At 36.3% G+C, this 17532-nt stretch overlaps 2 protein-coding genes across 3 annotated transcripts in view; one reads left to right on the top strand and one right to left on the bottom strand.

The window, feature by feature from the left end:
• LOC126757543 (eclosion hormone) overlaps window positions 1–9473 on the top strand; it is a 76677-nt gene extending 67204 nt beyond the window's left edge. Inside the window, exons 2-3 of the mRNA XM_050471531.1 lie at window positions 8551–8683; window positions 8752–9473. Of these exons, the coding sequence (XP_050327488.1) occupies window positions 8566–8683; window positions 8752–8936 (303 nt within the window). The 5' untranslated portion in view covers window positions 8551–8565 and the 3' untranslated portion in view covers window positions 8937–9473. The remainder of the gene's footprint in view (window positions 1–8550; window positions 8684–8751) is intronic.
• A 1713-nt stretch (window positions 9474–11186) lies between these two features.
• LOC126757434 (peroxidase) overlaps window positions 11187–17532 on the bottom strand; it is a 47381-nt gene continuing 41035 nt past the window's right edge. For both annotated transcript variants that reach the window (XM_050471361.1, XM_050471351.1), the window contains 7 exons: window positions 16925–17015; window positions 14623–15011; window positions 14385–14558; window positions 13179–14109; window positions 12836–13114; window positions 11856–11955; window positions 11187–11795 (listed from right to left, as the gene is read on the bottom strand). In XM_050471361.1, coding sequence (XP_050327318.1) covers window positions 11745–11795; window positions 11856–11955; window positions 12836–13114; window positions 13179–14109; window positions 14385–14558; window positions 14623–15011; window positions 16925–17015 — 2015 coding nt within the window. In that variant the 3' untranslated portion in view covers window positions 11187–11744. The remainder of the gene's footprint in view (window positions 11796–11855; window positions 11956–12835; window positions 13115–13178; window positions 14110–14384; window positions 14559–14622; window positions 15012–16924; window positions 17016–17532) is intronic.

Raw genomic sequence — 17532 nt, 5'->3', positions numbered from 1 at the left:
TACAAATAATCACGATGACGAGACGGAAGTATGGCAGTCCGTCAGTCTATCTGTGCAAGCTGTAAATTGAGTAAAAATTAAGATATCTACAAGAACATACGAGTACATATAACTTGGTACACATTTTTCTATTTTTGTTGGCACCATAAGAAAAGTAGGTATTGCAGAAGAGCGGAATAGGTTCATGTCACGTTCACAATATAGTTTTAAAAATTATGAAAAACTGGGTGTGTCCGCTCTTTTAAAAGCTTGTATGTTCATATCTCCTAAACCAATGAAGCTATAATAAAGAAATCACTCCCCATATCACGACTTTGTAAAAAAAATACTAAAATTGCATAAATCAGGAGTAGGAGCCGCGGTCAAAATATACGGTCTCCGGACCTAATAAACCGATTTTAACCTAATTTGGTGCATAATATTACCGTGATATTCCTAAATTACAGTGCAAAAACTTGCGAAATAGTACCACAACCACGCCTACTTCCCATGTAGCTCAATTTTAAATTCCGTATGATTAATAGTGTATTTGTGTGGTGTGTACCTAGTCCGTAAGTAATGTAAAAAGTTTGTGCAATCAGTCCAGACCTTTTCTTTCCCTAATGTAACCTATTTAATGTTTTCCGACTTTATTGGAACATGTTGCTACAGTGTATAACAGTTTTGTTCACCTGACGGTTGCATGTTTGAACTAAAACTAATCGAGATAGATAAAGGGTTATATACGTATATATATAAATGATCAGGGTGACGAGATTGACTGTCTGTCTGTACGTCCGTCCGTCCTACCGCGCAAGCTGTATCTTGTGTAAAAATTAAGAAATCTTGATGAACCTTGATAGACGTGTTCCTTGGCAAAAAAGGGTGTAATCTGACTACTGGCACCGCACAAAACGCTATAAGTCAAAAGTGTATAAGTGTCATAACTAAGCACTAAATAAAGATATTGTAGAACTTTGGCATAAGCACAAGCGCAATAAATCATTAACTAAATACTCCGGAGACATTAAATTTTACACCCGAAATGGTATGAGAGGACTGTATAGCAGCCCATATGAAAATTGAACGATGAACGTGACACCACCTCCTTTTTGGCGAAATCACATATCTCGGGACCCGACCGACCGATTTCGACCAAATTTTGTACATTCTTCTCATATTCCTATAACATAGTGCGAAAGTAGCTACTTCCCATGTAGCACAATTTTAAATTCCATTTGATTCTTTCACTTTCCAATATACAAATGAGGAATCAATTGATATAACGGAATGAAACTTTGTACTAATAATTCTTTTAAAGTATGCAACCTTGTAACCAAAAATTCTAAAACTAACAGAAACTGTGGGCCCCAATATCTTGAAATTTCGCATTGAAATGTAAAGGAAAGAGAAATCTTTCTGACAATAGTAACTCAGTGTATAGAAAATGGGTTAGATCGGTTCAATACTTCCCTCAGCCCACATTTACCTAATATAAATTTCGAATTTCCGGGTGACTTAAGATATCTCAATGAAAATTACAGGGCGTGTTTTAGTCATAACAATGTATCTTTGTGCCTAAAGTAGACCTCGACCTAGCCCTCATATAATGGATATCAGTATTTTCGAACATCCGGTTGATTGTAGGTGAAGTACATTAATAAAACGCAAGAAAACATTATTTAAGTATGTGGCATGATAATAGTTAATAGAAACAAGTAAGGAAGGGCTAAGTTCGGGTGTCACCGAACATTTTATACTCTCGCATGATAAAGTGATAATCGAGATTTCATTATACGTCATTTACATATTTTTCAAATACCGTATTTTTGTAAAGTTTTATTCCGCTATCATCATTGGTTCCTAATGTATATACTCGTATTATACAGAAAAGGCATCAGATGGAATTCAAAATAGCGTTATATTGGAAGAAGGCGTGGTTGTGAACCGATTTCACCCATATTTCGTACATGTCATCAGGGTGTTACGAAAATATTATAAACCGAATTTCATTGAAATCGGTCTAGTAGTTCCTGAGATATGGTTTTTGGTCCATAAGTGGGCGAGGCCACGCCCATTTTAAATTTTTAAAAAGCCTGGGTGCAGCTTCCTTCTGTTAATTCTTCCGTAAAATTTAGTGTTTCTGACGTTTTTTGTTAGTCGGTTAACGCACTTTTTGTGATTTTCAACATAACCTTTGTATGGGAGGTGGGCGTGGTTATTATCCGATTTCTTCCATTTTTGAACTGTATATGGAAATGCCTGAAGGAAACGACTCTATAGAATAATGGATGTATAAAAAACTTATCTTTTCCAAAAAAGTCCAAATATGCCCTCAATAATGCGATCCTTTATGCCAAATTTCACTTTAATATCTTTATTTATGGCTTAGTTATGAGCCTTTATAGGTTTTCGGTTTCCGCCATTTTGTGGGCGTGGCAGTGTGCCGATTTTGCCCATCTTCGAACTTATGGAGCCAAGGAATACGTGTACCAAGTTTCATCATGATATCTCAATTTTTACTCAAGTTACAGCCGGACAGACAGACATTTAAGTATGTGGCATGATAATAGTTAATAGATAAAATCGGGTCGATACTAGCCCAATTTAGTTTCTTTAGAGTGGTGTCCTATTCGCCCGTGAATTTTGACTGTAGATCCAAACGTTTGACGCTGTTTCCGTAAAGTTTTACAAATCTTGCAACGTTGCGAAAAAATCTGTATTTCCACATAACTGCTAACGACGTCATTTATCACCAAATTTAAATTACTCTGCCTTAGGGTGGATATCCTTAATATGTTTTTGTACAGCATTACACAAACCACTCATCACACTGTCTCTATAATAGCTTTGTCACACACATTTTTTTAAATCAATATTTTTTTCGATAAATAATTTTATCAATTGGCTGTCCATTTTCCTGCATACCTTACAACAATGCTTAGCTGATCTACCTTTGACATGTCCTGTGTCGTATCCATTATGATGGCAAAAAACGGTGACGCACGAATTTGTTGTAGTAAATGGGTTTCGAGTTTGGTCCCCAAGCTCTCAATACTTTAATTTTGAATTGTTACTCTCAGATATCTTGTAGATCCTAAAAATATAAAAAACACAATTTCAAAAATGTTCTGATATTAAACATTTAATAATTATAAACAAAATTAAACGATAAAAAACTTACAAATAATTATTATTACCTTTGGGCATATCCAAAACTTGCCACAAAATGTGGTCATATCGGACGACAAGCCCTACAAAGGACACTAAATTTGCGTGGTGTCCTTCCTGATTTTAGTCCTCTTGATGTTCTCTCAAAACCAAAGAACTGTTTGCTGGGGTAAGAATGATATCGAATATCCTTTGAAGAACCATTTTCCAAAATGATACTTCTTTGCGAATTTCATTTTCAAAATTCTTAACAAACATTATTCCTTTGTAAAGCAAATAACCAGCAGGGTTGACAGTAGGCAGCGTCTAGTATTTTGGAATAGCAGAACCAAAACAAATTAATTGGCCCATATTTAGAACACGGAGCATGGTGTGATTTTGAAAAACGCATATTGCTCTGGTTGATGTTTGTTGGAAAAGGTCCTGAAGGCTGTAAAGGCTCTATATAAAGAATTTGACGTTTTCCGTTATCACTTAATACTTTGTTCGCAAAGTTTCTCAAGTCATAAGAAGATTTACGGTAGACATTTGCGAAAAATGTAGAGGTCTCTGGTTCCTCCAAACCCCCGCTCTTATGTAAGTCATGCAAACATTATCCACCTTCATATGATCGGCGGCGAAGGTACACATCTCCAACTGCAATAATTGTCGAATGGCTTCTCAACCAACACTGCAGTTACCACATGATTTGAGTCACTGTCAATAGAAATATTTTGGCCAGATGTACTTGCTTGTTGAAAGCTGATTAAAAACTTGTCAATTTTGGGCAATTATTGTTTATTATCTTCTCTGTCTTGGCGTTGTTTGCGTTTAAATGGACCACTGAGTCTCTGGTTTTTATTCATAATTTTAGTTTTCTAATTTATTTAAACAATTAGAATGTGCTCAAATAGGTAGGTACTCACTGTCCACTGACGACGTAAAGTAAAATAAAGGAAATAGAAACACAATGAACCGCTACAAGTGTCGTTAGGAAATTCCCGAAAAAAATTATCACTGTTAGTGTTACCACATTTAACGGTGGAGACCATGAACGATCTCCTACCCGCGGATCTGAATTAATGTACCTACTGCAGGTGACCTGCATTTGTTTGCGATATTTCGCATTATACTACAAGAATTGTAGCCGAAATCTATAGATTTGACACGATTTATAGGCTTAACGGACGCAATATGAGTGGTAGAATCAAATAAAATTGAACCACAATATTGACTATTACAAAAATATTCATTCACATTACCTTACTTACTCCTGATACAGCATTAAATTTCTAACCCTTCTAGAAAAAAATTTTGACTAGAATTCACAATAAAACGCACATATCACTATACGTCAAGTTGACAACACTACCAACCTACAGAAAGAATTTAGGGAAATCCCCTAGAAATAACTTTTAAATTTCTCTCTGAGTTGTCATGATTAAAGTGGGATTGTAACCAGTCATATTTATTTTGAAAATTAGAGAAATTTCCAAAAAAGTTCAGTTCGATCAAAATTTCTGGTAAGGATTCGAGGATTCCCTGAGCTTGATGGCCTCAGGGCACTGCCCCGCCTAGTCCCTAAGTAGCTACGCCACTGGATGAAAGCGGCTTCTTCAGTGTCATGGCCATTGAAGTCTCTTTTGTACAGATGAAAAAGTATTTACTATTGAAGAAGTTTTTAATAAGCAAAAGCTTTCTGAGGCAAAAATTTTATTGTAAGATTTCACTATGATCTTCCGAAAGCATAAATTTCTGTTTTATACCTTATTAAACTGATTTTAAATTCTTTATAGTATGTATCGGTCGAAGAGGAGTGTTTACTAAGGCCCGCCAGAAGAGGTAGAATCGGACCTGGCACAAACAAGGGTATTTAGTATAATAAAAGTTTACTGTTCAGGCACTACCTACATGTTTCTATTTAACGTAGCGGAGCTATATGCATAAGTAGTGCTTACCTTTTTCCCATATATGCTGCCAAACTTTGTGTTGTGCACATGACATATGAGAATTAATAAATAAGCTTTATATGTAAAAGTGTAATGCACCAACATTTACTTAACAGGGTTTTCAGCATATCCTGTACGCTAATGTTTTATCAAATAATTGCTGAAATGCACCCTTCTTGTCCTGCCGAGAATTTCACTTAAAAAGCCACAGCCAAACGCTGTCGGCAACGGAAGTAAAGGCAATTAACCGATGCAAATCTCTTTACACTTAGCAGACTAAATCGAGTAATGTAATAAAATTGTAATTTGACTATTTTTCAAATTGCTGAGATTTTGTATAAATACCAGAACACTAAATAACACTGACAACAGTCGTCAACGCGAGATTTTATCAAGCACTTGTTAGCGTTCGCTCCGAACTGCACCAAATATTTGTGATTACTTTGGATCCAGTCTCAAGTCAAGTAAGTAAAGGCTGGCTGCCAACTGCTTGCGAATTTGAATTCGAAATTGAATAAAGTCAGTAAAAGAGAAAGATGTGATCGTTGCAGGGCTGACGTCAAAGATGCAGTCACTGCTATTTTTATAATATATAAATATAAGCGTGTTTGTGTGTGTTTTATGGTTATAAATATGCCGGAGTGCAAGTGTTTAAAAGAGTGGATGAAAATCCAAATAACCGGTGCCATGAAATCAAACAACTGCAAGCTCAAAATATAAAAAGACATTTCGCCACTTGGCGCAACTTCGTAAAGAGCCCAAGTCTCTCAGTCTTAAATAAACATCGGATATCCTAACCACTTGTAAAATCTGTTGTTGACTCTTTTCAAGAAAATCCCCCCAAAAAAATTCGTTTTGAAAATTTTTGAGTTTTGTCACTTTTGTAGTTAGTGTACGATATGTACACGTACATATATCATTCCCATTGATATAAAATATGATATAAAATGATTGCGAACAAAAAAGTTTATTCATGTACATATGTATAAACATGTATATATGTATATGTCACAAATACGCGACGTCCCCGTCTTTTAGAGTTATATGAAATTTAAGTCACGACAGAATCTGATCTGGTGTAGAATGTATATTTATATTGAACGTGTACACAACTTTAAAATAAACATTTGGATCTCTCACCTTCTTGAAAAACCAGATCGAAACGTACAATGTTAAAATAACAACCATAATTAAACGGCACTTGTTACTGTCAGGTATTTGGCCAAGCTTTTAGAAAGATTGATTTTTGCATTGAAAAATAAATTTTTTTAAATTTTAGTACCTTTAGATCGGCGTTGAGCAGAACTTTGTCCAAGGCGCCAATATAATCATACTCCGCAGAACCACGCTTATTTGTCAATCTCTGGCTAATACCTATCAAAGAAAAACATACACTACCAACCATACGAAAATGGCTTGAAACGTCATAACCACCCATTTGCTAGACGCACGCCACAAAACGCAAGCTAGCTGAGGTCGAATGATATGTTAACAGTTTCATTTAGTATTGCTTGCACAGCAGCAACTTCCCCCCTTCACCACTTAGGGGATGAAATCACTACATGCTGAGTAGTAGCCATGTGCCTCATACACTCGCATTCAGAAACGACAGTATTTCTTGATTCTAATAAATAAATGTGCTAATGAAATGCGCATAATAATTAAGTTATTTTTAAAATATTTCGCCTGTAAATACCGAAGCAATTTTAGCGCATGCGTTGTGACGTACACATCTTTAAATTAACAATTGTGTTACGCACACTACTCGTGATGTAAGTAAATTCGTTTATGGAAATATATATAAGTATATATACATATTTTTTATGATTCATACGTCAAAATATTCCGCGTATGCTCGAGATGAACAAAAGCTCCAGCCACAGCTTGTGAAAGATGCTGCGCATATATCCGCTTTAAAGTGTCTTAATTACTGCTTAACATGTTGTGACGCGCCTCTTAAATTGCCTTTAGCGCCATTGCAGAAACCGAATATGCGTGCGTAGCGATAACAACTCGTGAAGTTTAAAAAACGCCCTGGGGGCATGCGCAAAAGTGCCAGTCGCGAATGAGAGCCGCAAAGCATTTAAGTATGCACCTATCGACATACTTACATTGGCATCTCGCGTAACCATCCGTTGTTATTATCTACTCCTACAGCTGCCCGTATCAAATGTGTGTACAAAGGTATGCACAAAATACGTATGAGTACAAAGCACACGTTAAAAGATGCATGCGTGTGTGTAAGTATGTGCCGTTTGTAAGTGTGAATGCAAATTATGAATTTATTCGCAACAAGAAGCTGTCAATTTGTTGCCGGCATTTTACACTTCCTGCTCAATTGCCGGTTTCATTTGTTGCTACTACTGCGATTGCGGTTGCGCGGAACACATTTCTTCAGCGAAGCACGAGCGGACAGACATACTCGTAGAAGTACTTGACTACAAAGCGTTGATAAAGTGCGCTTATGGCGAGAAGCTTGTGGCGCTTAATTAATTTTTTCCTGACTCTTTTTTCGGTTTCGTTTGTATGGAAATTCCCTTCTACCGACAGAAAATGTACCGTTTTAGACAACAGAAAATATTCCATACAAATAACATACACTTCCTTCTTTCAGCGAAAACATTTCTTTCCTCTAAATTTAGGAAAACCCCCGTTTCTTACCTGGCGAACAGACTCAGTGGCGGGTTTGGAAAGAACACATTTTCGAAACTATTTGGAGGGTTGCGGGTTGGAATCATGACCGCGTTAAATAAGTTAGTATTAAACTGTGACTGTTCAATGAGTTTAAATGGTGAAACCGATAAGTTTCTTATGTACATATCTCTCTTTGATATCTAAACGGTTTCGAATGGATGGTACAACAGGAATGGAATACATATGATAGTGATATGTTCTTCATCCGAAGAACGTCATTATGCTTTCTAGATAATATTTGATCCGCATGGCTGATTGTTCACTTAGATATGATAGTTCTTCAAACAAGCGTGTTGACTGAAATACAAAAAAAGGCCGCCCCTGCGCCTGCACGAGTTAAGTGATTGTGATTCGGTGCTTTTTCGCTTTGTTGTCTGTTGCTGGTGCGTATTTCTTATGCTTTTGTTTTTCGATTGGCTCGTGTAAATTTGGCGCGAACGCGCGTAAAGCTGCTGTTAACTCGTTAAATCTGCACGTCAATCGGGAGATCGAATTCATTCGTGTGAGAGATTAAAAGCAAACGCCAAGCTCAATTCAAAATTATTTGATTGAAAACTGTGCAGGTGTAACAGACACCTCAGCATCCACCAACGGTTGATATAATATTTTTTTATGCATATAGTCTGGTAATAGACCAATATTTGGACGAAACTATCATATGTAAGCGGATTTAGTGCAATATAAATATAATAATAGTAAATAAAAGCATATAATGTGAAAATAATAAAAAAGATTGGCATCCATAAAACTTAAAAACGACTAATTCTTTTTCCACCAGCTTTCTAAAAACAAAATGTTCTCCATCAACAAATCGACCGTTGCCTTTGCTGCCATCGCTGTTGTTCTGATCTCGATGTTTTCGTCGACCGTTGAGGGCATACCATCCATTGGACACTACGGCAAACGCTTTGGTAGTTTACAAGCATACATACATACTAATTTATTTTGCTTACTATAATATTACGCTCTCTCTCCGCAGACACCATGTCCGGCATCGATTTCATTCAGATCTGCCTCAACAACTGCGCGCAATGTAAGAAAATGTTTGGTGACTACTTTCAAGGTCAGACCTGCGCCGAGTCCTGCCTTAAATTCAAGGGCAAAGCCATTCCAGACTGCGAGGACATCGGCTCTATTGCACCCTTCCTCAACGCACTCGAATAAAGAGTGAGACTCTCTAAGCATCTGACTTCTGTGCTGCGCGCCGCCACTGCTCACCTCACACCCACACTGTTTAGCGTTAAAATCATGAGCTTGACTGCGTGTTTAAAGTATTTTTGTATATAATTTTGTGTGTATTGAACTTTGACTTGGATCGTTTGCGTGACGTACTCGTCTAATTTAGGTCATTGCCAATGTGACCGTCAGCAACCGCGCTACTTTTACCACACGCTCACCGAACATAAATTCGCTTATTTATTTTTATTTTATTGTGATTTGCATATTTTATTGAAGTTATTTCATATGCGAAATGAACTCATCGAAAATAATTAATATGGTCGAAAGCTCTGACGACTTCATGTGGATCCACGGTGATCCATACAACTACAAAAGGATATAAGCATGACCCACTGAAATAGTCCTGAGACACGCGGTATCAGAAAGTTCCTAAGTAAATAATTTGTGGTATTATATTTACAAATGTAGTTTAGTAGTCCCAATTTGTAGTTCTATTTATACAAATATAAACGCATAAATGTGTGCATGTGCTTACTTCTTTGGATATTATAGAGTAAACAGAAATATTGTAAAACTTGCAACGGAATATCATAAAAAGATTAAACAAATAAAAGTGTAATTTTCAAAATCCAATTAATTAAAGCGCAAAATTTGTATGTATGTATACATTGGGAATAAGTAGGCACCTGACAAGGAAATATCCACCTGTCAATTCTCAATACTGCTAAATAATACAAAGTATTGATCGAAAAAACTCTCAAAAATTGGCAAATTGCTTTGAGCCTGCCACAAATTAGAAGAGGCGGCGTATATCAATTCCAGCTATTTCGGCAGATTCGCCAGCTTCAAGTTCACTAGAAGTCCAAAGGACCGGAGCTAGAACGCAAGGGCACAACTGAAACTAAACTCGTTCCCAATCCGATGCAATCAGGAAAACGCTAAAGTGGTTAGACAGCCTAAAACTCTGCTGGAGGAAGAGTTTCCCACCAAATTTCCTTCTAAGCTTGGACGCATTTGTGAAAGACTATCATCCTACGGCTATTTCATGTACCCACCTTCCCTGAGCGTTACAGCGACCTTGGCAGAAATGCACCTGGCGCCTATATGGAAGGATGATATGTGTGAAAAGGCATTCTGTGCTATTAGAGAGCCACTTTTTAAACACGTTTAAGCTTCTTAGCAAGCATCGCTTTTCCGAATATCCTCGACCAAAGGAATACACCATAAAATATAATCATATATAATAAATACTTATATATCAGACATGAGCTCGGGGACACAGCAGAAGCTGCACTTTATCTTTCCTCCGAGTCTCGCTCAGTTCCATACTTCCCCCACACTAACTACTGTCTCCTTATATAAAGGACCGATCGTTCTTCGTTTTCGCAAGCCCAATTATTTTTGAACAGAGTGTCTAACACATTCCTTTCTTATCTCAGGAATAAATTGATTCTAATTATCTGACAACAGCTGTATGTATAATATTCATTGGCTAGTGATCTAAATTAATAAAATACGCTCAAATTGCAACCTAAAAATAATTTACTTTGATTTTGAAACCAGAACTGTCATTGAGTATTAACACGCACCGTATCGTAGGGATAAAATGAAATATTCTAATAAATTGGGATAGGAAGTACACATTGTGTCCAGATTTTTTATTTTTGAGGAACATTTTTTGTTCACCTAATACTTAGTTTTGTTTAGCTTAGTGTCCAAGTAGTGATGGTGAGTTTTGATGAACTGTTTATCTACAATAAATAAAAAGAAAACATTTGTTGGTTAGTAAATAATCGAACCTCTGAAAACTTTCTCGACGAATTGACTGACGATGCGTCACCTTCCCCAAAGCGCCGCAATATTTGATACACTGTATACCCGCCAAAACGGAAATACACCTTTTATTCTACCACAGTGAACTAATTAGCAGCGCCATCTATTGCCTATGAGTCGAACGGTCGCTACATAACAACAGCTGGCGCTGAGAGGAAGCGCATAAATGCAGCAGTTGAAATTCAATAGCTCTATGTTCACTCTTATTAAGGAAGAGAAAAATTTAGTACGTCATTTAAAGATCAATACGAACTGGCGCAGCTAGTTTGCATATATACTACCAATTGTAATAATAATTATACAAAATATTCATTTATTTTTTACGCAGATTATAACAAATTCATCATATCTTAAATTTCACTTTATACGTACTTGTAAATGAAGAACAATCTTTATGCAATGTGTATGTGTGTTCGCTTAAATTTCACTATTTATACTAAATATGTACATGGTTATTACAAAAACAAAAACATTTACACAAACATTCATGTACGAAGGAAATTTGAGAAAACAATAACCATAAAATTAATAATTATGTACATATATGTATGTATGTATCGAGCAGACGAAATGCGTGTTGAAAATTTTTGCAAATGCACGTGGTCAAAATAGTCCTAAAATTGTAGGCTATTGATGTGAGAAAATCATAAAGCTGCTATATAAGCAATAAATGTATGAATATGATAAACATTTTGACACTTATTTTCTAGTGGAAGGCAACAAAGTGACTTAGAGAGGTTAGTACCTATCAATGTAAGTATGTATTGTACATAAATAGTGAGTATTTGCTTTTGAATGTAGAAATTGAAGAAAGTAAATGTAATAGCGCTATTCGTTCCAAATCTCTATACTTTAGTTGTTTTAACGCCCAAAGTTTAATACTTAACGTTAAATTTCAAAATTAAATCAACAAATTAAAAAGACGTTTGCCTCATCTTGTTCATGATCCAGCTATCCAGTCTATTTTTTCTTAAAATTCAGCAATGTGTCAGGTATTTCATTAATAAAGTTCTGAAAAAAGTGTTTAAATATCATATTAGTAAATAAAATATTAATTTCATTTTTTCTTACGTATACTGGCTGATGTCCTACTTCGGGACTGGAGTAGTCGGCCCATTTTGTCAGATCAATTGATGGAATTATGCCGCTCTTGCAAGGCACCCTTGGATTACTAAAACAATTGGAATATATTTAGAAAAGTGTGCAATTGAAGGACGGTGTTAATTAATAGAACAATACGTTATAAGGTCGGCATACCTTAAGGGGGTATTCTAGTCTCGAAATTTTAAAAAATCGATTTTTTTTTATATTTCCAAAATTTAACTATTCAAGAATATGTGTACAATAGGATTTTTCCAAATTCAAATTGTTTTCGGAGATATAGGCATTTTTCTGACCCGGCATCCAAACTGGTTCGGCCGGAACTAATCGAACAAAAGACTTTACGCGAAACTTTAAACGCGATACCCACGATTTCTCAGGTGCTACTGAACCGATTTACTTGAAATTTTTATAGAGTCTTCTTTATAGGCTTGTCTATGGTTGTAACTAGCCCCATCCCCAAATTTTTATTTTTATTATTTTTAAAAAATTCGAAATAGTCAGAAAAAGTGATCAAAAAAAAATTTTTTTTTCAGGCAGTCGCCATTTTGTGAAAAAAATTTTTTCCCACTTTTCCGTAGTTCCGACCATTGCGACATTATTCTAGATTAATAACTTTTTTTTTTTGGTTTCAAAAAACTAGGAGGGTTGAAATCATGGGCATGGTCACGTGGGAATTTTTAGAGACCCCCCAATTCGTCAGCTCATAATTTTTGAAATTTTTAAATTTTTTTTGGTTTGTTTTTCTGTACTCTTCTAAAATTAACAAATAATTAATAAAAAATGGATAATAAAAATATTAATTGCCTTTTTTTACGACACTTTAAAAATTACCTGAAATTTATGCTTCTATGTAGACTAGAATACCCCTTTAAGGGCTAAAAATGTGTAAATAATTTGGAGAGTAACAGACATTTACTCTTCCTTTCATGTGTTCAATAAAAACTTACATTTCATGATCTGGCAACACCATAGGGTATATCTGTACGGTGTCGATAAGATCGGTGTTATCACATATAAGGCGTGATAGCTTGGCCTTTCGCAGTTCTTGTAACTGCTCTGGAGTGAATGATGATGGTTGGTTCGGAAGCTCATACCAGAAACGGTCGCCCCGGCGAGAGTAACTCATCTGAGTTGCGATAACGCATGCAAAGGTGGGTCCCAGCATAGAACCCGGTAAAGGCTTCTCTGAAACACCGCCCGACCAAAGATCAATATCAGCTGGATGTCTTTAAGCAAAACATAAAAAAAATTAAAATCAAAAAAAAAACAAAAACAGAAATTCCCACTTACTCAAAAATGCTTTCGTAACGAACAATTGTGTCGTTTGGCATTGAACCAAACATTTCCTCCCACGATGTCGAGGTGGGCAGGCCACAGAACTTTCTAAATTCCATATAACCAGGCAAACCGAATTCACGGCCACGCTGCATATTAAACGCTACTAAATCCAATCCGTATCGCGCACCCTCCTTTTTGAAGAGATGATTCGTTACCTCCTGTGTAATTGAGTCATCCATCGCTTGCGCCACTTGATTCATCAAACCCATAAAATATTCATCTAGCACACCAGCACGATACAAGTCATACGGGCGACGAATTAAATCCGATAAACGTTTCGAGGCTATAAATTTATGTGCTTTAGACCAACGCTCCACGGCGGTGGGTAGTAAAGAGTGTCCAAAACGAAATGCAGCACCAGCAAAAGCATCAATAATACCAGGATTGACTTTGGAGTCATAGCCATCCCAGTAGCCATCCTTCTGTAGCACCAAACCGAACTTCTCCATCACCTCTTTGCCCAATAATATCGGTAAGAACTCGTTATACGTCACATGTTGCACAATAGCAATATTGATGCGACGTGCTTCTTGGAAAATCGTTTCATCGTCCCAATGTTTATTGATTTGGCCTAATGCGGTCGCTATGCGATTATGTTCGCGCGCCATCAATGTGTGCATGCACGTTAGCACCAGCTGTTCGTTCACCCGAATCTCACCTCCTTCAAAGCAAAACATGCTTTTGTTCGGGCGCGTGCATCCCTCATCGGGTATGTCGAGCTTCAATGGCAACAAATCCTTAAGCCCATATTCTTGGAAGACGGGATTCATACGCATTAAGCCACCATAGCCAGTACGAAGCTTTCGAGCGAACTTTTCCGTAACGCCGTATACAGTGTTGGCGTCAATCACACCAGTGAGTGTATTGAATTGTTGGCGCGACCCTGAAAATAGAATATTTATTAGATTAATGTGTTGGTAATTTTAGTATTCAAATTTTCGTTTAGTAGAATTTAGTTGTTATAGCATAACTTTTTGAGATAGTGGAATATTTGCCTAATCGGACTTCAAAAGTGCTCAAGAAATTCACAAGATAATTCTGTTTTTTAACAAATATAAGAATAAAAATTTTTGTATTTCCCTTCCCTAATTTAGCTATTTCATAAAACCTTCTCTCGTCATGAGAACATTGAAGCTTTCAATCATAACGAATGCTTACCTAGCCGACAGCCCGGCCGTGGTGATGGGAAAGCGCGTACAAAATCAATGCATTTCACATTAAAGAGCCGATAGAAATAGTCATCGTCTGGAACCCGAATCTCATTGCAATATGGATGCTTAAGGTGTAGTGGACGTTTGCAGCACTCTTCCGGATCATTTCGATTGATAGGATCTGTGAGAAAAACGAAGATCAATAAAATCTAAAGCACAACAAGAAGTATAAACAGGAAACCCACCCAGCGGTGTACCCGTAAGTGTGAAATCGTGATCCATGAATTGTCCCCAAGCGATCACCATGACAGTGCCAGCGTGGTCGTGGTAACCATCATCCGGATGCATTGTACGCGAAACAATACGAGAAATTGGTAAATCATGTCCGGTCACTGAAATGCGTGGTGCATTTATACCATCCGCATATAGTGGACCAATCAGACGCTGGAACGGCGCCATGGTGGCACCCCAAGTGGGATGATCGATGTTATTGCACAGCCCATCGAAGCGGCGATATTTTCCCGGTCGGCACTCAACTCCCGCAAAAAAAGGTGGGCACACATCTCGAATGAGGGTTTTCGATGTGTCAATAGTGGGCAGACCTTTTTCAATTTCTTCATAAGACAGGCCGTAACTAATATAGAAAAAAGTTCATATATACGTTTAATATATAATACATACATACAATGTATCATGCTCATTATGCACCTGGATGACATAAAGGGCGAATGATACCAATAGTGCATAAGCAGCAAATTACCAAACGAATGCAATGGGTCAAGCCTACATGGTAATATAGTGTAGTATGAACAAACTTATATGTTTATAAAGTAATAGACACATGCGCAAACTGTAAGCACTGCATATGTTTTTCACTGAAACCGATAAACGTTCCACAAACGGTCTACCTATAAAACACTCTCCTAAATAAGAGCTTCGGACAAGTCGCAAAGAAATGTTGTATTGAAAAGAAAAAAAATCGAAATCACATAACGTAGATGATGCTTTTAGAGCAAACGTTCAAAGGCGTCTAATGCTTTGGGGCAATTCAAAAGTTAATTCTTTTGCAGTCTTTAAGTAGTCTTTACGTAGTAGTGAATATAAGGTGAAATTTCACGGTGTTACCGTGCTGTGTTAAAATGGTTTTATCTGAAGGCAATCATCTAAATTATTCCGAAAAATACACGAAAAATTGGACCCACTCAATACACGCTTTAGCTTGGAGATTTCAAGCATGCCAAGTCAATGCTGGGAAGTTAAATTTTTCAATTGCAACTGGCCCTTATTAAAAGGACCACAAACTAGTAAGCCCCCTTAGCGAAATATGTTTTTCTTGTGTTTTCATTTTATTGTGGTACTTAATTCTACACACCGAGTAAACCAAGTAAAATGATTATCATACAGTTTAATATATAAGCATAATTAAGCAACCATATAAATCGAAGCGAGGTATGTTTGTTATAGTATGAACAGACGCGCTATTTCTAACATTTTGGCCACAGCTGTATTTATTACCAATAATTGCCAATAGCATTATTAGACGCAGTATTGCGCGCCGACAATTTGTCAGAAATTACAGCATATGTATATCAATACAAATATATTGAAATGCCACCCACATTAATGGCTATTTACTCTTTTCATTTCAACCAACATCTGTTGAGTCTCCAAGTTAACAACTTAATGCCAATCGCTAAACCTTTACGCTTCTAATTCATGCGAATTTTTCGCGCTGACTCTTTTTGGAAAATGATAATAGCAGTGTCGAGCCAAGTTATTCTTCCGTTCGCACACGCAGAACTGCTGCCTAACTGTAAATGTTGCAAAATTATCAAATTAACCTAGTTTGAAGTGTGGCCGGCAGCTGACCGTTAAGTATAAAATATGCAATTAACCAAATCCTTATATGGCAATATAAAAAGGAAACGAGAATAACATAGAGAATAATTAAACAGAAAATATGTATCTCAGCTGCCAATATGCGTTATTTGCTAAAAACAAATACGTTTGGAGCTTAATTGAGAAATTCGATTACTCTACTCACAATTATTTTTTAGCTTTTACTTAAAACGTTTAATAGATCAATGAACAACTGTATTCGGATAACTACGAGTATTTAATAATCGCCGTCGTCCAGTGTCAGTATTGACAAAAAGATGGCAAATTATTTTATTTAAAATGTTAGAGTATAAATGATGGACAATTTGTTTCAAAACATTTTCAAGCAATTTATGTATTTTTATTTATGAATATTCGAGTAACCCAAAAGTGAAAATTCAGTGTATATAAACAAATAAATTTATACACAAATAATGTAATACTAATTGTTTAGAGAGTTGCACGGTCATTTACTTCTCTTTTAACTACCTTACAATGCCATTTCTGTTCCTCTGTAACATTTGTTGTGAATTGAATATACGCAAAAAATTGGGTTTGTGTTCAAGTTTTTGGTGTTATGCTCCCACTCGTTAATGACAAATGCATTTTGTAAGAATACTGAGAAATATTTATATATAAGTAAAATAGCTACGAATATTTTCTACTTACGTCCTCGCTAACTGTATCGAAATGTCCAGCAGCAGCTCACCGACTGTAGCCAATTCTTCCGTTTTCCAATCACCTTTCGGCTGCGCCACATCTGAAATTCCAAAGTATTTTAGAATATACAGTTACGTTGATCTATGTATATGTATATGCATACTTTTAGTCTTATCATAACATGCGTTGGTGTAAAAAAGTCAAAAAGATTTAAAATATAGTATCAAGAATTGATTTTGTCATTAACACGAGCAAATAAGACAAGTATTTTGAAATTAACGCCAACTAAAGCTTTTTAGTACTACACAAAGACAGTATTTGGAAACGAACAGATTGTTTACGATTTGACCCCGCCAGCAGTTATCTCATCAACTATTTTCTTTTTATTAAAATTAACTCGTCGAAAAAACTGTTTTAAACTTTTTCCTCTGACAGAAAAACTCCATATTTGAATCTAGTCTTTTTATCCAGAATTTCTAATTCGCTTTTAATCTTGTTCTCTTTCTTACCAGAACTACTTTTCTTGAGTTTATTGTACTACAGTTTGGCCTTGTGGTTATATTGGATAAAGTAAGGCCAGTCAATTCGCTTTATCAAATATACAACTCTAGCAACAG

The sequence above is a fragment of the Bactrocera neohumeralis genome, chromosome 2, assembly GCF_024586455.1.
Source record: "Bactrocera neohumeralis isolate Rockhampton chromosome 2, APGP_CSIRO_Bneo_wtdbg2-racon-allhic-juicebox.fasta_v2, whole genome shotgun sequence".
NCBI classification, from domain to species: Eukaryota; Metazoa; Arthropoda; class Insecta; order Diptera; family Tephritidae; genus Bactrocera; species Bactrocera neohumeralis.
The sequence above is the reverse complement of the archived record's forward strand: the minus strand, read 5'-3'. Positions and strand labels throughout refer to the sequence as shown.